At 39.5% G+C, this 20,832-nt stretch overlaps 3 protein-coding genes and 1 long non-coding RNA gene across 4 annotated transcripts; 1 reads left to right on the top strand and 3 right to left on the bottom strand.

The window, feature by feature from the left end:
- Positions 1 to 2,065: 2,065 nt before the first annotated feature.
- Positions 2,066 to 4,636, bottom strand: LOC138190304 (uncharacterized). Its single transcript, XM_046633947.2, has 2 exons — positions 4,233 to 4,636; positions 2,066 to 3,646 (listed from the first exon to the last, which is right to left on the bottom strand). The coding sequence occupies exon 2, from the start codon at positions 3,624 to 3,626 to the stop codon at positions 2,190 to 2,192; it is 1,437 nt and encodes a 478-aa protein (XP_046489903.1). The 5' UTR covers positions 3,627 to 3,646; positions 4,233 to 4,636; the 3' UTR covers positions 2,066 to 2,189.
- Positions 4,637 to 6,533: 1,897 nt separating this feature from the next.
- LOC124222712 (uncharacterized) lies at positions 6,534 to 13,515 on the bottom strand. The gene is made up of 6 exons (XM_046633953.2): positions 13,256 to 13,515; positions 11,153 to 11,335; positions 9,890 to 10,087; positions 8,930 to 9,307; positions 7,054 to 7,284; positions 6,534 to 6,913 (listed from the first exon to the last, which is right to left on the bottom strand). The coding sequence occupies exons 2-6, from the start codon at positions 11,225 to 11,227 to the stop codon at positions 6,773 to 6,775; spliced, it is 1,023 nt and encodes a 340-aa protein (XP_046489909.1). The 5' UTR covers positions 11,228 to 11,335; positions 13,256 to 13,515; the 3' UTR covers positions 6,534 to 6,772.
- Positions 13,516 to 15,331: 1,816 nt separating this feature from the next.
- LOC124223176 (uncharacterized protein CG45076) lies at positions 15,332 to 17,960 on the bottom strand. Its single transcript, XM_046634924.1, has 4 exons — positions 17,621 to 17,960; positions 17,477 to 17,529; positions 17,063 to 17,389; positions 15,332 to 15,951 (listed from the first exon to the last, which is right to left on the bottom strand). Exons 1-4 carry the CDS (start codon positions 17,667 to 17,669, stop codon positions 15,679 to 15,681), a joined length of 702 nt encoding a protein of 233 aa, XP_046490880.1. The 5' UTR covers positions 17,670 to 17,960; the 3' UTR covers positions 15,332 to 15,678.
- Positions 15,926 to 20,185, top strand: LOC124223175 (uncharacterized). Its single transcript, XR_011177644.1, has 6 exons — positions 15,926 to 16,092; positions 17,126 to 17,395; positions 17,526 to 17,702; positions 17,785 to 18,316; positions 18,701 to 18,971; positions 19,334 to 20,185. It is a non-coding gene; the product is annotated as an uncharacterized lncRNA (long non-coding RNA).
- Positions 20,186 to 20,832: the final 647 nt, after the last annotated feature.

The raw sequence follows: 20,832 nt of genomic DNA, 5'->3' as shown, positions 1-20,832 counted from the left end.
GAAAGCTACACTGAACGAGTGAGAATTGATCTCCTTGACAAGGGAAAGAGAAAAAAACCAGATGCTCTCTGAACTTCAATACTATTCGAAGACTTTATTGTACATGCACGTATAAATTTTCTTTGCTGTTTATCGCGTCATACGAATAATTTTTAAGCCAATGCACAGGACGAAGAAATAACTATCACAAACGTGTTTCCGATGCTCTGTCGATTGTCCGGAGAATTTTGAATGTGCGATACAACTTCTACAAATACTTTCAGCTACCTGTTTGTTTATTCGGTCATTCGTTTCCGTTCGTCAGACAATGTAATTCATGCGAACTGTCGGGAGTCGGTTACTTTGCGTACCCTTTATGGTGCGCAAAGTCGAACTTCCCATGCAGGTGTTATAAAAAATTTGATTATTACCACGACCATCGGCTCTTGTTCACAGACGAAACCTTTTTCCAGTTGAGCAAAGTTCACTTGTGTAATACTTGATTAAGCATATGCCTCTAGAAGTATATTTGGCGATAAAGCAACTTGATATGTGCTTTTTTACTCGATCTACCGAAACGCAAAATAAGCGTGGACGTTGCTGAAAAACAATACATAAGATTAGGAAAGTATTATGGGTAGATTTCGGGGAAAAGGCTTAGATGGAAATACGAAAAATCATCGGGTAATCTAGCCAAACGTTAATTTTCATAATATTTTCACCGATACTTTCATATTTCAATGCCAAAGTTTGACAAAATTATCCTGTTGATCAAGTTTTAGCATGATAACTTCTCTGAACTTTCATACATCGCTTCAAAAATGGCTATTTCCAAGATTCTTATGACGTCGAGTATCGACACTGTAACCTTTGATACACTCTACGTAAAAGCGATTAGTTTTTTATCAGCATCATACTTGTTGTCGTGCGGAAAAAATTTCTGTAATTATAAGTATAACTAACAGCCCATCCCGGCTTCGCACGGGCATATAATAATATAATAAAAGAAGATACACAATGTTTACAGTGAGTTGTCCTGAGAAATTGTAATACATCATTTTGTTCTATCATTAATAGTTTTCGCAGCGCACGCGAATGAAGGAAGTTTTTTGTTTATTTTTTTACAACTTGGGTGAGATTATTCAAGTTTTAGTAAGCATCCCTAATTTTTTTGAAAATGAAACATAGCCTATGTCACTCGGGAATAGCGTAGCTTGCCAACGGTGAAAGAATTTTTTAAATCGGTCCAATAGTTTCGGAGCCTATTCATTTCAAACAAACAAACAAACAAACAAAAAATCAAATCTTTCCTCTTTATAATATTAGTATAGATATAGATAATCGCAAGATTATAGCGAATTTTTAGTACAGATAAAATTGAAATTGAAATTCGTTAGATGGAGAGAAGAAATTTCACTTACTAGCAGAAAGTGAAAATGTTTTACGAGAAGGGATAAAGGTTTGTCAATACTTGTACACTATTGTAAGTACACAGGTAAATAATTTCACACCTTCCAAGAATTTTTTACGATACGTTTTTTTTTTCGAAACTAGAATTTTTCATTGACGTTTTGCGAGAAAATATTTAATCGTCTTATTTTAACTGTATCTCATAGACTGTCGATTAGATGATGAAGATAATTTGCGCACTTTTTCATTAACTTGGTTTTGATAGGTTCGACCCCCTTATTTTTCATGAGAGAGCTGACCGCTTGAGCATTATAAATTCACAAAGCTTAGACCGTGCCCGGCTGTAAGTGCATCTGCACCGTCCGTACACTGAGTGAAAATCATGGTGAAAATTGTCCTCAACCCTTCGTTCAGGGCCAAGTCAAGCCGTTGAAACCCTCATTGTAACCACGGCCTTTGTCACCGTAGCCATGGGAATGTCGAGAACTACCATATTCTAGGTGAGTCAAACCCATCGATGAAGGTTGAGGCTGTCCGCAGCCACGCGTTCACCATACTTTACTTCCGGTCTGGCACACGAATTCGAATCGCTGAAGATGCTCTGAATCCTTTACCTGCAATGATCTCAGGAACTAATTGGAATATAACGAAATAGCGAAATACACTTTTTATTATACATAATTGAACACATTTTTTGTACAAAATTTTCTCTCGTATCACCGAGCGTTGATTGAAAAACAAGTTATATTCAGCATTGAAGGAAAATTATTATTTAGCGAAATAGAAGGCCAATCTCACATCTACAGATCATGATCGGAAATAGTTACAATTTTAAAATCAAGATTCCTCTCTCTCGCGACTGTATTCAAATCGTCGAGTCCGGTATCTCTTCTGGCCGTCAAAAGCATGGAGCAGAACCTTTTCAATTTTGGGAATTTCACATTATCGAACATGGCACGTTCGACAATTTGTACAATTGGGGTAAAGTTCGCGAGCATAAGAGTTTCGAGCTCTGGCAATTGATGAAATTCTACCGTTGCCTCCCACGAGCTGCTATTTTTTAACGAAAGTACTTTTAATTTGTTGAAAGGCGGCACCACCAATATATCGTGCGGTGCATTGGGGTCGTAAGGGAGTATCAATTCCTGTATATTTGGGCATAATTTATAAATGAAGTTCACATCATCCTGTTTGAAATATTCGTTCCCTCTGAAACTCATCTTTACTTCTAACGAAGAAATATTTTCGCCGACGGTTGTCAACAGGTGCCTTACGTGACTCAATATGGAATAACTACTCAAGAAACTGAGTTCGGTGAGGTGTTTGAGGTTCTTTAATACGGTCAAGTCACTGAAAAACTGACAGCAAAACTGAATATAGGTTAAATTCGGAAACAGCACCGTGATCGCGATTAGATTAGCCTCCGAAACCGGCCCTCTGGCACAGTAGCGTCTTATCGACGGACAGACCAACTCTCTTGCTCGCGAACACGGGTCGTATACTTCGACTCTGCCTGCCCACGGCAAGTAGTCGTGTTTGATGATATTGAACTCCTCCAGTTTCTTATGCGTCGACAGCAGCTCGTTGATGCAATCATTGGAGATTACTGAGCCAACGAAATCAATGACGCGTAAATCGGCGCACATCTGCAGAGCTCGTAATCCGTCGTCGGTGACGTATCGCGAATAGGTGATGTTCAAGATTTGCAGCTTCTTGCAATGCGTTCCAATTATCCGGAGTTCCTGGTTGTTGCATCTGGTTATCAACCAGATTTCGATCAGGTTTTCTAGACGAAAATAGCTCATGGCTTTGGAAGATGGGAATGCGTGCGACGGACTTTGCATTATCAATACCTCGATGCTCTGAAATCTCCGATACTCAGAACGATTGGCGCATTCGAGGTGCAAGTCCGAACATCGAAGTCCAGGTATTTCTACGTCCATCATTATCTCCACCGCTACTTTCCTGTGCGTCATCGAGCGAACGCGACCACCCGATTTTGCCATCTCCTTGCCAAACTTTGAAAATTCGTCAAAAAATCTTTCGCAGAACTCCGAGAGCTGGTTAAGAATCGGCGGTAGCCATGAAAACACCTCACTTTTTATCTCAGTAATGCTCTGACGGAGTTTCTCCAAATCCCCCTTGACGCTCAGCTGGTGGCAATAACTCGCGCAGTGAGTCACGATGAAATCGAATGCCCGTTTTTTCAGGGGCGTTGGCTGCTTGAGCTTTGGCATCTTGACGCTTCGAGATTTGCCTGCAAGTTCGAAATATAGAATAAATGACCGAGTCAGTGCCGATTGATTCGATTGCTTCAAATATTAGCGATTATATCTAGAGCAGTTTCCGGCCAACGAATCAGCAAGTTGGAAAACTTTGATCGGTACAAGACATTGCTTCTCCATCTCCTCTGTTACGTGGGGAAAAAAATCGACGGCGTGCAAAATAAAATGCTAACCGGATATCGAGAAAACGCCGAGGCAATTGATGAAAATAAATGTTTCACCTAAACGACGACTCGATTCCAATCTAAGGAATCACTCGTAAAATTTGACCGTGACCTTGTGAAGTCGGTTTAAAATTACATACATACATTTGAAATTTCAAGTTACCGGTCACTAGTAAAAGAAACCCAGAAGTAAATTTTGAAAATACCGAGTACCGAATCTGTGTTTACAAACAACGTTCAAAGAGAAATCTGGTAAGAAAAATGGAGGACTCAAGGCGAATGAAAAACAATTTAACGTAATTGTTTCACGCGTCTCCGTTTCAACGAGTATCGCATTCAGTTAATTACGTCGCCCATTACGAGGTAGATTATTCTCTAAAATCATTTCACTCACCTCGAGTCGCGTAAAATGTCTCGTAACCTCTTCAATCTCCAAGTGTCCCTTGTACGATTTGCACGCGGTTTTACCGCTGAACCGCAGCTCTTTCGATTCAATTTCAATTCAATTTACACACCGCAGTTCAAACGTGACTATTGCAATATATATATATATAATGTATAATTGACACTTGTCAAGCTTTTTTAGAAATCCAAGCCGTTAGCATTACGTCCTAGCGAGCCTTTAAGCATCCTCATATGTATACGTCGTAACGCAAAGGCGCGTATTTATTAGAATATCTTCGAGTCCGCGTACCCCTGAAAAGACAATAACACGCATTTAAGCGACGTGTTTCAAAATAAAGTAAGCCCGCGAGTCAAGTGCCGTTGTGTATTCGATGTGGGCGGGTGTGTGAAAAACGTGCTAGCTGGGAATTGAACTGTTACAACGAAGCATAATCGTGTATTACCGGCGATTTGACCACAAGGTAATCAAATACCTGACAATCACAGTATGTAGGGAAGACCGGGATACCACGGACGCCCCAATAAACTCTAGGAAACAAAATGTTCTTTCCAATTATAGAGATAGATATTATTAGAGGGCTGTTCAATATGTGTTGAATTGAAGTATGCAACATTTTTTCAGGACTGACAATTTTTTTTCAAGATTTTCAAAGCATGATATTTCAAATAAAGGCTATTTGCTCCGGAATGTAAATTTTCTTTGTCATGCATATTGATCGATAATAAATGAAATTCATTCAATACGGCTAGAATTAAAGGACGCGTAGTTATTTGAAATCATTTACGGTGCCTATTGGGCCGTGAATTTTTGAAATTTTTTTACTTCAAAAATATGTGTTGGATGTCAATTCTTTATTAGCAAAGACCGGTTCGTTTGTATTCGGGTATAGTTAGTGTAGTGTATACCATAACTATGAAAACGAATGTCAAACTTGTTGATCATTTATGTTACTGGTTCGCACAAAGATATGTAATCCTTCAACCTTATACCGTTGCCCAAAACTGCGTTCAAAATATTTGTTTGTCAATAAATCCATTGACATTTTGAAACCGGCAAAAAGTATGCTCGCAAGTTTCAATCGAAGTGTGTAGGAAAATAATTTGTAAATTTTATTATATTACTTAATTGCTTACAGAGATTACAGAGTCTTATGATGATACTTAGTCATAGAAATAAATATTAAAATACAAGTTACGATAACAGGATGACAAAAAAAATTAGGAAGATTGTCTTTAAGAATAACATAGCAAAAGTCTCACGTATGAAACGTTTTACGAGGTCTCGATTGAGACTGGAGGATTATATTTTACATCTTCTTGTGAAAGTCTCATGGGAACGCCCTTAAAGAAAATCGTATACAATATTGAAGAAGCAATCGTTCTTTTCAGTACTGGAGAAAATCTGAAGAATATAATCAAATCAATGAAAATTCGATGATGATTGTATTCATCTCCGAACACCGTTGAAAAATTTTGTAGTGATTTATGAGAGCACTGTTAGAAGATTAATTCAATCTATGTTTGGCATCGGCTGTTACCACTGATCGCCAAATTAGTCGCAGCGCCGCACAGTAAATGGCTTTTACTACTGACCGAAGACACGGCAGGAATGAATATCGTTCGACGTTCACAATCGAACGATTTCTTCTCCGTCGGTAACGTATCGACAGTCACACACTTGCATGTTACAATTACATGATCTTAGTTGTAACTTGAATCACTCGAGTTACTTTGAATGAAAATCGTCTCCATTTTTCCGTCGGTATGTTACTCACTGTCGAATTTACAGATCGCTGTTATTTTGCTGGGTGATATAAATTTCTCACTATACTTACGTACAGAAAATCACCCGAGTTTATTACGCCGCAAAATTTGGAACATGAAATTTTAGTTTCATTTTCATGCCGAATTACGTTGTAGTATTATCAACGTCGTTTTCTTTTTTTTTTTTCCATTAACTTTCTTCGAGGTAAAGTTATCGATCATTTCGTGATGTTTTACAGTGAAGAATTATTTTTCACTTCTGTCTCCCTTGCAATAAATTATCCACATCGGGCGAAAAAAAGGGAAGGTTTCTGAATTTTTCGAGCCAGAGCAGAGATTAAAAAAAATTTAAGAACTTGTCATAGATTTGTCCTACTTAATTGATACCAAATGTATATTCGTTTACATAAATTTGAAATGTTTTCGCACGATTGATTTTGAAAGTCTTACTATTTTATCACAAATACAATATATCAATTGATAACTCTTTCACATAGGCAAATAATTTTTATTAGAAAACCTGCGAGGTGTACAAAAATATTCATATTACAAAGATATCGAATTAAAATTACATAATTATGAATGTATGGCTTCAGGTTATATATACTTAGACCCTATTTATTTACAGTAAAAATCTCAAGTCAATGGTAGAAAAATTTTTTTAAAAAGTAAATAAAAAAAATTCTACGCTTCTGTAGAGACGGGGCAATTTTTCAATAGTTTCATTAGTACAAAAAATAATTCCAAGTTTGTTTGTTCAGAGTTTCAGCTTCGTCGTGTATCAGTCGTTCCGGAACCGCAAGTCACGGTATCCCACCATTCGCACCTCTGTTTAGTCTCGCTGAATGCTGTTCCGGCTGCGCAGAGAAATGAGCTGATCCCATTCTCGCGACACAAATGAAATACCTGCGAAATTGCAAGTCACGTGTGTAAATAAAAAATAAATTCCTATGAATTTTTAAAGGGAAACAAATATGTAGATGAAAATCTATCGAAGCAGGTAAAAAATCACTCGCCAACGCAATGGAAGAAGCAAAAATACTCACTTGACACTTTGTGTCAGGGTCGGGAAACATTCCCCGTTTTTCTCCGCATTTAAATTTCGTCTTCGGTATTCTCACCAGGCCTGTGTATCCGGACGATTCCGTTTCCGGATAATGCGAAACGGGTTTAGAACCGGAAGTAGAAGCTGCTCTTTTAACCGTCCTAATTCCGGACGAACGACGAAAGGATCGATCGTGATAATCGTTCAAAAATCCCTCGTAATTCGTAATAATCTGCATGAATTAGAATGATCAAAATTTCTCTGTCGATCTAAGAAGTTGACCGGTTTTCAACTCGTGCATGAAAACAAAACAAAAAAACATACGATTTTCACTAATTCGGCGATTAAACTTTTGTCGATAAAACTATTCATCTAAAAATCAAATAATGTAGACAGGGTTTCAGTTTTTTGTTAATAAACAGTAAAAACTTAAGTTTGTCTATTTTTACCGCAATCTCTACGAAAGGAACACACATTTTCACACACACTTGACAGATTCACACACACAAGTGATAATTTATTCCACGAATAAACGAGCGCAGTGCGATCGAGAAATTGTTTCGAACAGTACGATGAGGCAGTTCTAGGATGCAAGTGTGACGTAGAGGTATCGATCTAGTAAGATCTTCAAATTACGCAACGAGCTCGTGGGAATGAAGATAAACTTCCAAACACAAGACGTGCAGATGTGCAATTCACGGTACGCTGCAGCGCATGAATGCCTCGAATATGTGCATCGGTTGAATAACAATAATAATAATGATAATAATAATAATCATAATAGTAATAACACGATTACGGAAAGCGCAACACACGTGTTACAAAGCATGAACATGTAAGATCAGGATATGCAGCTCGTTAATACGAAAATTTATTTAAACTGAGTTTAATCGGTTGTATAAATCAGGGTCGATCAGATATCACGGATTTTATTTGATAAATATTAGAAATGTGGTTACATCGTTTCTCGTCTATTTTTTATATCTAACCTTTGATAGCTAATATTTTATAAGATGAGAAATTGTTGCTCAAATAGATGGGCAAGAAAAGGAATTCACTTTTCTTATAAATCCTAGCAGCTCAAGATGAAGAAACCGACGTTATTCATTGTGTCAGTCACGCGATACACTTTTATAGCCTTCTGACTTCAACATCACGTATCAATTACTTGCAACGTATCTGAGAAACGTGAGAGTTTAAGTGTTTGGTGGATTAGATTCTCTGGAATTTAAGGCCTTTTTACAAGCCTTGTATTTCTTATCCCAAAGTTTTGTGTACAAAACTTAGAATTCAGATTTCGTATTTAATTTTTGAATTCATAACACACTGAAGAAACTGTTTCAATTTACTATTTTTGCCACCCCCCCCCCCCCCCCCCCCTTTGTTTTTTATCAACTGTTGTAAAAATCGGAGCTTAAAAAATTTGAGATTTCTCTGCGATAAATCGGGTCGCGTAATCCGAGCTTAAAGGTGCGAACAGCGTCTGTAAGTTGAATTGAAATTTGCTGTGCACTTTCATCACTGTTAAGATGCATCGCCTTGATGCTACCGCTGTGCGTAATTACATCAGAGCTACGAGCCACGGTGAAATTATCATCTTCCACTATTACGTTCGAAGCTGCATAGAAAAATGCCAGAAACAGGGAAAGATATTTCAAAAATTTGTATCGTTCGGTTACTCATTTCAGTCTCTAGATTCCAACGTTGCGAAACAAAAAAAAAAAAAAAGAAACAAATGAATAAATAACAAATAAATCAAACAACCCTGGGAGGATTTGAAACAAAACCGTCTTGACAAAAAAATCTCATTATCAGAAGTCGTGATTCCTGCAAGACCTATGGATCTTAAAAAAAAGGTTAAAGAAAAGATTCCGTACCTGATGAGAATCGAAGAAGGGAATATCGTTGACGAAGTACTCGTCAAACGGGTCGTAAATCACTTCCCAGCTATATTCCGGGCCCCAGATTTGACGGTTTGGAAAGTACGTGTTATGCTCGAACTCGTCCCTCAGCGGGATGACGAGGGGTGCATGAATGGGCTTGAAAGCTCGTGGTCCGTTGGGTCTGGTACAACCGGGTCGACCCGAGTAACTCGAATGTGCATTCGACGATCCTCGGTAACCGCTGCCAAATTTCGCTGCCGTCTGGCTTTCGGCCGGACGTCGAACCAAGTACGTCGTGTCGACTGTCTTCGGATGCTCGTAGTGATTGCGACCCTCCGGAGGCACGTATCGCCCATCCGGGGTGAGGTAGACCTTGGAATACAAGTTTGCATTGTGAACGGTGAAATTTGCGAGTCAGGAAAATTTGGAAATTGAAAAAACCGTGTGCCTTCGGACTTGGAGATGTGATTTTTCAGAGCATTGATCGTTTTATCAGCTTTACGGAATATATTCCAAGGATTTTTATGCAACCAAAAATTCCACAATTGGTGACAGCGGTGGGATGACTTTTGATCATTGAAATTCTGGTCGCTATACAAAAGTCTCTTCCACTTTCTCATTTATTGCAACTTATTCTTCTTATCTAGTGGGTAGTTCCTTTTTAAATATTTTTTCCAAAACTCTGTGCTCGGTACATGTTCAGATCAAATATATCGTCGTAAGAACATTTGTTTTCTTTGAGCATTTGAAGCTTATAAAATCTAAACGAAATTTATAACTTTATTTTTGAAAATATCTGTAAAAGATATTGACTCTTCTACCAAAAACTCTGAATTTTTTTTTGTGATACATTATTATACTTCGTAGTTATTGAATTCTTCTGAATCCATCACCGATCATTTGAGTTAAAAATTTCCGCATTGACTACAATTCTTGATTGACCCGTTTCTCTACCTTCAGGACTTCCGGCATTGCTCCCGAGGGATTAAAGTGTTTGTGAACGTGGCGAGCTTCGAGAATAACGCCGTCAGGGATGGTGATTCCTTCTTTGTTTAGGCGATTCAGGGCTAATCGATCAGCGCGAAAGGCTTCTTCGGGAATTTTCCCACCCTTGGAGGGCAGGACCTGCTCCCTAAAGATTTGTCGCTTTTGCTGTAAAATTCAAATCACTAAAATGAATTATTCGACTCGGAATGTAACCGAAACCTGATTAATCGATTAGTTTGTACTGGCAGAATTTTAGAGGCTAATTTCTTCCCGTATAATAACTATAAAAATTCTCTCGTGTCTAAATCCGACGCGTGTTTAACGTGCGTTTTATGTCCCAGATATTAAAAACCGTTCACTCTGATTCTACAGCTGTAAATCCTCTTCGCGTACTTTCACTCGTCACTCGTTAGGTCCTCTGCATTCTCTTTGTTCACCGCGATTATAACCAAGATTCGAACGACAGCCAGCGGCCATAGTTTGTAATAAAAGTTTTATACCGCATCAAGATTAGCAGCAAATACCAGCGCTAAGAAATCGATGTGCAGTTCCAATTCTCTGCAAAAATCTTTTACTTTTCAACCGGTAAAAAATTCTTCCAAATAGTTTTAAAAATATATATGTATTCATTTTATCCCCCAATCATTTATACGTGCATTACGACAATTTCCCCAGAAAAAATTTCAGCATCGCTGCATGCGGTGAATAACGTAACTTGAGAGCTTCCGCAGACGTTGTGTAATGACGCGACTAAAACGTCGAGGGAATTATGCATGTTTCTAACAGTCCAGGCGTAATTAACAGAGCGTAAGATCGTGCGGTAAACGTGAACTATTTTGCATCGATGTAAGAGTCACTCGTAACACGTTCATATTATTGTAAGAAATCTCTAGGTCGTTGCGTAACGGTTTTCAGTAGTCGCTTCTTCGACGCGTTCGAAGATCGCTGATAAAAACTGCACAGTTTTTCTAATTATAAAAATATAAATAAAGCTTTAATAAACGCGAAGAATATCACGATGACAATAATTTATTCTATCCTGTCTTTGATCATTTTTTTAAATCGTGACGATGCTGCGATTTTATGGTACAACTTGTGAAGCTAAGATCATTTTCTCACGAGTAGGACTGAAACGCATTCTTGAAGATTTTTTTACAATCGCGAATGTTATGTACGGTTGAACAAAAATCAAAATATCAAAACTTGGTAGCAAAAAATTGTCCGTCTCACCTTGTCGGCTCCGTGGACCTGGAAGAAGAAGCCAAGCACCAAAATGACGAGGAGATGGGAAACTGCGGATGCCATTTTTGAAATCAACAACTCGAATCTGTCGTGAAACCTTCTGCCGCAACCGCGACGTCCATCATTCTATCGTTTCATTTAGTTGACGGTCACACAGACCGCGTTAACTCTCTGAAAATTACGAAGATGATAAAATCGTTGAAGTAATCAACGGGTGGCTGCAGCCTCACGACACGTATACAAGTATGCGGTAAGTAAATGCCGGTATAAATATTCAGACAGGAACCAAACGGCCATATCTTGGGTCAATTTAACTTGTGACCGGGAATAAAATTGGCCTAGCTGTAGAGTGGTCCAAAAAAAGTATGATCACAATATCGGTGGAACCAACACATCCGATAATCCTCACTTTTGCTCGTGTTTGAGGGATTTCAGAAGTACAGTCATTTGCACGGCCGTCATTAGAAGTGAAAGCAGGATGCGAAACAAAAGGGAGGAGCACCTGGTCGCAAGACAAGATCATAAACAACCAAGTGAACGTGAGATGAAAATTACGCGAGAATACGTTAAATATTTCCGCACTTAGCATAAGCGGCCTGCTGAGTTAGTGTTCTTCGGTATGGAATAGGCAAATATTACGGAATTGAGAAAGTGGTAAGACTTCGTTGGAGAGTAGCAGAAACGTGAAAAATTATGCGACCCGTTTCAGGGCCGGTGAAACTGGAAAATCCAGGAGGATTATTGAGACAGTTATTTTTCACCGGAAGTACTGGATATAATAAAAGTATGAAATGGAATCCGGTTGGGCAAGTCGAGAGGTGAAAGTTCAAATTTAAGCGCCATGAATTTAGTTGCATCGGCATATCAGAATGGTAGGTATCGTTTTTCGCGGATGGATCTGTCGAAATGAAAAAACGAGGTAAGCACTCTACTCTACGTGGTAAAAACGCGAAGGAGAGAAAATAAACGGTCCTTTTTCATAGGCGAGTCTGTCGTTACAACGAATTACTTTTAACCTCGTCGCCTAATCGACTCGCTTCGGATCCCGTTCACTGCTGCAGACATCCACAGATGAACCCAAAACCTAGCCAGCTCTCACCCACGCCGCAACTTCTTTCTATCCACAATCTAATCCCAATGAAAGCGGATCCGCGGCATGGTCAACGGTCGGAAAAGAATCACATCGATACTTCGATTCTGATCAGTGATACCATCTCAGCGACGCAAGAGTTCCGGTTGAACAAAAGTATTGAAGAAAGAGTTTGAGGACATGAAAGAGGGACATTCAGCGTTGGATGACTTTTACATTTGAAGTTCGCTGAATGTGGTTGATGGTATTCCACACTCGAGTCACGCGCTGCTCATTTACCAGTTTCTTGGGGCAAACGTGAGATCCAATGACTGTCCAAATTCCTTGAAATTCAGAGGAACCAGCTAGTCTGGTTTACTTTTTAAAGTTTAAAGAGGGAATGACGAACAATCACGTGTCTCGTACGAAACGGCGAGCATCGTTCTCTTATACACTTGGCACGTTCGTCAAACTCAGGCTACTCCGAATGCAGGGGAAAGTACCAATTGCTTCTAATCAGGATTGAAATACTCCAAACAGTTTCGACATTTCCCTGCTAATTGCTAATCACCATGGACGTTAATGGGAAATCGCGCCTAGTCGGGATGTGAGAGACGAGTCCATTATCCGCTTGACAAAGTTGCAATTATACGATTATTACGTCTGCTCAAGGTCAACACTTCAGACTTCGATCAACGTCGAAATTCGCAGAAACCAATACCCAACGATTCGAATTACCTAATTCTCGCTTCATCCTCCGCGTGGATGAACCTCGGGCAATTTGAACCCGTCATTTTGAACCGACGATCATTCGCGTAATCACTATACCATTTTGATCTCACTTTCTCTTGATCATCACTAGAAGATGATTCTTAAAAATTGCCACACATGTTCTTCCAGATTATTTGCCAGTCACGATTACCAAGGATTCTTTAACATTCTTTGTTTCTTTAATATACGTAGAAGAATTTTTTTTCCATAGTCTAACATTTTTGCCTGGATAAAATTGATGTTGTACTCACGATCTAAGATTCTTCTCGGTTCGTTCACCACGTCGAATATTACCGTGGCTAAAAACACTGTACGTCCACAAATTGTGAAAAATTCTACTCCTGCTAATTGTACTCTAACTTTTTTTTATCCTTCTTCAAACCTTCAACCCTTCTCAGGCTTTCCGGCTTTACGGATATCGGGAAAACGGAAAGTAATAAACCCCTGATCGGGCCGGAAGTCGATATTCAACAGAGAACTTTTGGCGAGCTTCTTGTCCGCGGTAAAGAAAGGATGATACTAGTATGAAGACCGTCGTTTCCTCCGTGATATACCACGGCTAGCCATCCGAAGGTACGAGACCCCCTTACACAGGTACCCGTAATGTCTCCATAAACGCAAACCTGTGTAAGAATTAGATTGTGTGTACGTACGTACATCCACGAACCTTCTCCAGGAGCAACAGCTTCTCGGTGAAGAAGCTGAAGTGGGCACTTCGGTTGGCCTACGAAGTGCACTTTCACTGTATGAGTAACGCTCTGCCAGCTTCCGTTATTAAACTGGGTGATCGATTCTCTCAATCTCGTTTATAAAGTGGTGCGGAATTTTCATGACAGAGCGAGATACGCGGTTTATCGGTCAACTCGAGCCGTAGTTCCATCGGTAAAAAAAAAAAGTAAAATGTTTCACAGGGTTGAATTCGATTTTCAAAGCGATCGCCGAAAGTACAAACGAATAGTAATAATCGCAATGCCACTATTCTTTAAACTTCCGCGTACTTTTATCAGACATCGATTCCTTCATCTGGATTTTTAACGGTATTCTATAATCAGGCAATTTCATCGGATCGGTACTTTCTCGTTATTGGATGTAATTGGCCGACGATGATCTCGTTTCACCTGATCAGCCAGACGTCTCGACGAATCGTTTAATTTTAATCGCGAGAAAAAATCCTACCTCATTTTCAAAATCATTCTTCCACATCTGTTTATGGATTATTAAACACACTGACTCGTAACCTCGAGTGTTGTTACTCTGTCCAAATACGTAATGAGCGCGGGTGAAATTTTCGTAATCATGAGTTATGTTCCAGCCTGTCAACATCTCTCGGTTACAAGTGAACGGACCGCAATTGAAAATGACATCATACATTCGTCACGGTTATTCAAATATTCGTAACATACAAGTTTCACTGATCATCTCGAATCTAAGGGTGAACTCAAAGCTCCCGTAGAGCTGAATTGTTACTCCTGAAATTTCGACAAAGTTTTTGATATTGAATAAAAAACTACACACTTTTTTTTGGTTTTTTTCTGCGGAATTACCTCCAACACCATTTTCCAGATCGTGCTTTGTGCAATTATCATTAACTTTGAATGTCTGAGTTGCAGTCTGCGTGTCTCGCCGCTCTTTTTCCTTTTTCTGTCAGTCCTTTTCCGCAGGATTATTGGCCAACAAGCAGAGCCTGCGACCGGAGCCGCAGTATTACCGGTTTCAAAGACAATGATGTGGCCGTGCGATATTGTTGCGAAAAACGAACAGCAGTTGCGTTATACACCGGATTTAACGAACGCCCGCAAACGGTTGACTTCTCATTGTCATAGAGCACCGGAATGAGTACAAAAAGAATATATTAAGCAAAATGAAAAAAAAAAAAAACTACTTCCGGCATTGATAAAACGATTCCGAGAAAAGACCCTGGCCCCCCTGACCTTTGGCTCGAGTGGTCAATGTCCGCATATCGAAGTTCACTCACGAGCATTCAGGTGAAAGGACCGTCAGCCAGTTACTTGGGTAGCAATAATTCTTTCGACAAAATTGTCCCGGTTATTCTCCCCGATTTTTATTCTGAGCTTATGCAAGTATGCGTGCCGTTTAATGGCAACGAATTACCTTTTGTAACCGTAACACGCACCGCATACGGTCTTACGGTGAGATTCATAAAACGAGTGTAATGAATTATTCCATCATGTGAAATTCGGGCAGAATTTTTCATAGGACGTAAACGTAATGAAAACTTGTTTAAAAATTGTTGTAAAAATACTGTAATATCGATCAAAGTAATCAAAATGATCCCAACTTTGCTTTTTTTCAAAATTTTTGTCCAGAACAAGTTTATTGATAAAGACAATACACAGGTAAAAATATTTAATCGGAAGTTGACTTTATATCAGTTCTCCAATACGGTTATAAATTTTCATTCACATTTATTTTACACCTTGGGTTATTATTTTATTCCTATTCTTTTGCCACATAGCTGCGTAGTAAATATCTTCTGCAGTACCAAAAGAGTGAAAGGCGTCTGGATAAGTCGCGTTCCCAACGGTAAGTAAAGCAGAACTTTGTCAGTTGTCAAAAACCAACCGCCGATACAAATGACCGTGGAAGGATAATGAGAAAAAGGAAAAAGCTGACGAAGGAAAAGGACGAGGAGAATATTTAAACCCCAGCCATTTCATTCCAAAATTGCAACTTGTCCTCGTTTGTTCCTGTTCGCATTCAGTTTCGCCGAATGAGCTGCTGCGCTGGCTCTGTAAGCCGCCTGCTTCGTGTTCGTCAAATCCACCTTCGCCGACTGCAGCTGCTTTCCAAGCTCATCGACCCTGTGTCTAGCCGCCTCAACCAGCTGCTGCTTTTCGCTTAATTCCTGCTGCGCACCCTGAGCTGCCGCCTCGGCGTTCCCCAAATTTGCGTTCGCCGTTTGAACCGCCTGTCGCAACGTTTTTAGCTGAGACAAAAGAAAAAAAAAAAAAAAAAAAGAAAGAAGAAAAAAATTGACAAGATTATCACGAATTGGTTATTTTTCATCGAATGGATTAAGGGTGACTGGAATTAAAGATGGACGAGTTTCAAATCGAGGAGAGATATTGTAAGTTATTGAAAAGAAATACTCTCCAAATAACAGAGGTCACAGGTATTGTTGTAAAAAGAACCTTGTTCCACATCCTATGGGATTTCAGCCTCATTTCTACAATATTGTAATGCATACTAGTCGATAGTGTACGGGGTGTATATTAATAATATAAGAGTTCCCGACTCCTGTTGCTTCTGAATGGAACCTTAATATGAAACTTGAAGTCAAACTGTGACACAAGTTACAGTAGGTACCTGTTAAATCCTGTCTTTGGTTGAAAGTGTAACTTAAAATGATAATTTTTAAGGTGTCCGGTATACTCTTGAGTGTTTTTGTCTTCTTACATCCAGAGCACCTCCTCGTGTTTGACACCTCCGATGAAGAGTCCGTTTCTGACGAACTTTGATTAATCGTATCTTACAAAGTATGACGACACGTTCAAACGTCAAAATATATTTTTTTGTTGTTGCACTCGACTAATACCATACACTGCTATATAAATCATTTAAGTATATCAGGGACCCAGTTTGAGACAAGGTTCTTTAATTACTGGTGAAACAGTCAAAAGTTGAATGTTTCCATAAGAAAGAAGCTAGGATAGTTACAAATTGAAATTTTACAAGAGCTTGTGATTACTTGGCCAAACATCGATACTTTGTATCAGTTTCATCACGAGATAGCCACGCATTAAATAGATATTTGTCAAATCAGGTATATTCATAACTCAGAAAGATCTGTGGGAAAAGAAAAAAAAAATAAATAAAACTTGAAATACTGGAATTATGAACAGAAACTTAAATATCAATGGAAACAGCTGGTTCCTATCCTTCCGCATTTCTTATCTATTTTCAAGGAGATGTTCGTAACTTACGAATATAAAACGGTGATGTACATACGCTAAAGGTGTGATTGTCTCGTGATTAAATCGACAGAGTATCGATTTTCGGTCAAGCAGCATCCTTAATTTGAAAATTTCGATCCTTACCTCCTGTTGAACTTCTTGAGCGGCTCGAAGAGCGGAATTAACGTTCGACTGTGTCTGTTCCAGGGACGAGCTTTCCTCCTGGACGACGGCTTCAGCCTCCTTGAATTCCTCCTGGAGCTGGTCGACGACCGCTTCTTTACCAGCCAACGCAGCTTCGGCGGCCTTAGCAGCTTCTATGGCTTTTTCGGCGAGCTGAGACTTGACTTGATGAGCAGCTTGGGCTCCGGCTATATTCTGAGCGTCGGAAGCTGCCTTCGCTTCCTGGGCAGCCTTCTGAGCGATGTTCGTCGCCTTGTTCGTCTTCTTTGAAGCGTTAACTCCGAACTGCTGAAGGTGAGTGGTAACGAGATGAATCGGTCAAGGGGTTCATCTTTTCATACATAACCTCCAATGATTCAGCCGAAAATTACTCACCTCCGTACGTTTTAATCTCCTCCATCTTCTCCCGTCTGAATGACCGAAGATGACTGTGAAGAAAATACAGAAGACCGAGGATTGAGATCGATTAGGTTACAGGTGAGGTTGAGGGACGGGAAAAACGGTGGAACGAACACTCACGCATCCATATCAACACCATCGACAGTATCTTCATGTTAGAAAACCTCATCAAACCGATGTTTCGGTCTCTTCATAATTCCCGGTAAGTTGATGAGAAATGTAATGCCGTATTTTTTCTAAAAACTGATCGTTAAACGTTGAACACCGACACAGTCTCTTTGCAGATATGCGATAATTTTTCGGACATTGACAGCTGGTGACAAAAGCCAATCTAAAAACTGCAATCTTCGCGTCGTCGCAACGACGAATTTCGAAAATGAAGAAAACGATATTTCGACCAGGAAGGAAATATGCTAAACAAGTTTAATAGCGCGTCTAAAAGTAACAACATTTCCGTCAATCTTTAAATCAGCCGTATCTTCTTCTGCTTCTCCACGATTTCCAGTTCCCGATGCGTCTTCTGTTCCTGTTGGCGTTGGCTTTAGCGTCGTGGGCAGCAGCGCTGGCTTTTAAGGCGGCCTGCTTGGTGTTGGCAAGGTCGATTTTCGCGGCCTGGAGCTGCTTCGATAGTTCGTCGACTCGCCGCTTGGCGGCGTCGAGAAGCTGCTGCTTCTCGCTGTAAGCTTGCCGGGCCCCCTGAGCCGCAGCTTCGGCGTTTCCAAGGTTGGCATTTGCGGTTCGAACGGCCGATGCGAGCGTCTTCAGCTGGAGAAAAGTACGAACTGTTTCACCGAACAGTGATCGAGGATTGAGAGGGTGAGATGGTAGTGAGAATGTAAAAATATTAAACAACAGAAGCCCGATCGTTATATCGAACTTTCAAGTAATCCACGATATAGTTCATGAAATTTTTGAGTCGTTGAGAGTTGAAATTATGGATAATTCAAAATACCTAAACGTCAAAGTCTAGACAGCGAGAATATAGAATCCTCAGAATTGGGACGATTATATATTTTGGCTGTTGAATTTACAAACTACGTGGCGTTTGTTCAATAAACGTTTCTCTTTCATTTGTGTGTCGTATATATGCTTCACGTTTCAAAATTTTCACTTTTTCACACGTTGAAATTGGAGAAAATAAATTTTCACGTCTTTGAAAGTTCGATGTATTGCGACCCTTTTATTTTCTCGACCTTCCAGATTTGGGATCTCACTCTCTCAACGATTTTTCTTCTCTCTATTTCACGACTTCGTACCTGAATACGCGACTGCTGAGCCGCCTCCATCGCCGACTTGACGTTGGACTGAGTCTGCTGCAATGAGACGCCTTCCTCTCGCACCACCGACTCTGCCTCCTTCACCTCCCCCTTGAGCTGCTCCACTATCGCCTCTTTTCCCGAGAGGGCTGCTTCCGCCGCTTTAGCTGCCTGAACCGCTTTCTCGGCCAGCTGAGCCTTCACCTTAACATTATGTAACATACACGGAAATGTCAAATTTTTCATATTTAGGAGTTGAGTAGTATGGACCCCGTATTGAAGCTGAATGACAACCCGATTTCACAGTTAAATAACAACTCCTTTTTGAAGTTAGATAGCAACCATTTTTTAAAGCTTAGTAAGCACAACCATTTTAAGATTCAAAAACAACCCCCTTTTGGAGTTTATTAAAAAATCCTTTTTCTAGTGAGATAGCAACCCTTTTTTGAAGTTGAGTAAGAGCACTGTTCTAAGGTTCAAAAACAACCCCCTTTTGGAGTTTAATAAGGATTTCATTTTGAAGTTAGATAGCAGCCCTTTTTTGAAATCGAGCAACGAACCCCTTTTTGTCCCGTAGCTTCACCCACCTGATGTGCAGCCTGTTGGCCGGCGATGTTTTGGGCGTCGGAAGCCGCTTTTGCTTCCTGGGCAGCCTTCTGGGCGATGCTTGATGCCTTTTCGCCCTGTTTTTTGTGCGCGTCGATGGAACCAGAGTCAGAATTTATGAAACTCTGGAAAAGGTAACAATCCTCTATAAATTTCAAAGTAATAAAAACGAATAAACAAGCTTGTGAGCGGTTTCGTAAACGTACTATTTCGTTCGATGAAAATCTGTGTATCCGCCTGCAGTCGATTTGCCCCATTCCCAGGACGACTAAAAATTCAAAAATTTTGAAAAAAGAAAACGTACCGGCGTGAACGGCAACGAATTGAAATATTTTTCAAGAGAACCTACCTATATAAAAAACGCAGAATGTGCTTTTCATCTTGGTTTTCGTATGCAGAACACCTCTTCGCAATGCATGATTCTCGTCAATTTTTGACACGTAGTTTAAAAGTTAAACACGATAATTAATAGGATCTAACCAAAAAAAAAAAATTCGTAAAAACAATTATAATATTGTAAGATACGCGTTCGTTGATCGTCGAAACAACGGAACGAATCATCTGAGCAGTTCGCATGCTTCGATTAATCGATTAATGCATCGATTCACGGTTCTCTGATCAAAAGGACCGTACTTTGAATTTAGAAAGAGACGGCAAGACAAAATATATACCGACCCGTGTAATTGATCGATTTACTCGATTTCGAGTTAGGTAATTAAAACACGATTCGTCATTCTAGAGTAAATCGGCGTGGATCCCGAATTATTGGGTAACACGGAAGCAAGTGTGTAAATAGGAAAAAAAAAATCGTTGAATTTACAAAATGTAGTGACAAAATATGGCTAAGTAAATATTTCCTTGATTTTCAAATAAATCTTGTATAACCTAATAACCCTAATTATTATTTTGGCTACCTTTGTATTCAATCAAATGATATTTCTTTCGTTGAAAAAATATCTCTTCCGGCGTATTAGGTAGATTTAAAAAATCCTTTCATTGTGTTTAGCACAAAACGAGAAAGGTATAAAACAGGACTGACAGATTCTTTTTCACCAATTACGAGTTCGATAAAGTGATAGACAATAGTCACGACCTCTGAACTGCTTGCGTCAATCTCGATAAAAAATTTACGTGTAAGATAAAAACGTTCGGAATAGAAAGACGAAAAAAGAATGAAAAGAAAAAAAAAAAAAAAAACACTAAGGGAACGGACTTTCTTACATCGGTGTATAAAATTCGCGAAACTGTTTGATACAGGTTACGTTAATACAGTGAAATGCAGGAAGAATACAACGACTAGAAGTAAAAATGAATTTAAGAAATGGTTAGCAGATACAAACCGCAGCAATGGATCTTTTTCACAGAAAGTTGCCGGTGTACAGGTCGAGTTTTTGATTATTTTTAATAACAGGTAGACCGCGGTACCATTCTCCTATTGTTGACGTGTAGGTACACGAAAATATTACGTGT

Source organism: Neodiprion pinetum, chromosome 7, assembly GCF_021155775.2.
Source record: "Neodiprion pinetum isolate iyNeoPine1 chromosome 7, iyNeoPine1.2, whole genome shotgun sequence".
NCBI classification, from domain to species: Eukaryota; Metazoa; Arthropoda; class Insecta; order Hymenoptera; family Diprionidae; genus Neodiprion; species Neodiprion pinetum.
Note: the sequence above shows the minus strand (reverse complement) of the source record. Positions and strands in the feature narration are given on the sequence as shown.

What these genes read in the sequence shown, in the direction of transcription:
- LOC138190304 (XM_046633947.2), bottom strand. Translation starts at nt 3,626, where the DNA reads ATGCCAAAGCTCAAGCAGCCAACGCCCCTGAAAAAACGGGCATTCGAT.
- LOC124223176 (XM_046634924.1), bottom strand. Translation starts at nt 17,669, where the DNA reads ATGAGGTTTTCTAACATGAAGATACTGTCGATGGTGTTGATATGGATG. An exon ending in GATGGTGTTGATATGGATGC is followed by an intron (nt 17,530 to 17,620) that starts GTGAGTGTTCGT and finishes TTTTCTTCACAG; the next exon opens with TCATCTTCGGTCATTCAGAC. An exon ending in GGAGATTAAAACGTACGGAG is followed by an intron (nt 17,390 to 17,476) that starts GTGAGTAATTTT and finishes ACTCACCTTCAG; the next exon opens with CAGTTCGGAGTTAACGCTTC.
- LOC124222712 (XM_046633953.2), bottom strand. Translation starts at nt 11,227, where the DNA reads ATGGCATCCGCAGTTTCCCATCTCCTCGTCATTTTGGTGCTTGGCTTC. An exon ending in AGGTCCACGGAGCCGACAAG is followed by an intron (nt 10,088 to 11,152) that starts GTGAGACGGACA and finishes TGAATTTTACAG; the next exon opens with CAAAAGCGACAAATCTTTAG. An exon ending in CAATGCCGGAAGTCCTGAAG is followed by an intron (nt 9,308 to 9,889) that starts GTAGAGAAACGG and finishes TTGTATTCCAAG; the next exon opens with GTCTACCTCACCCCGGATGG.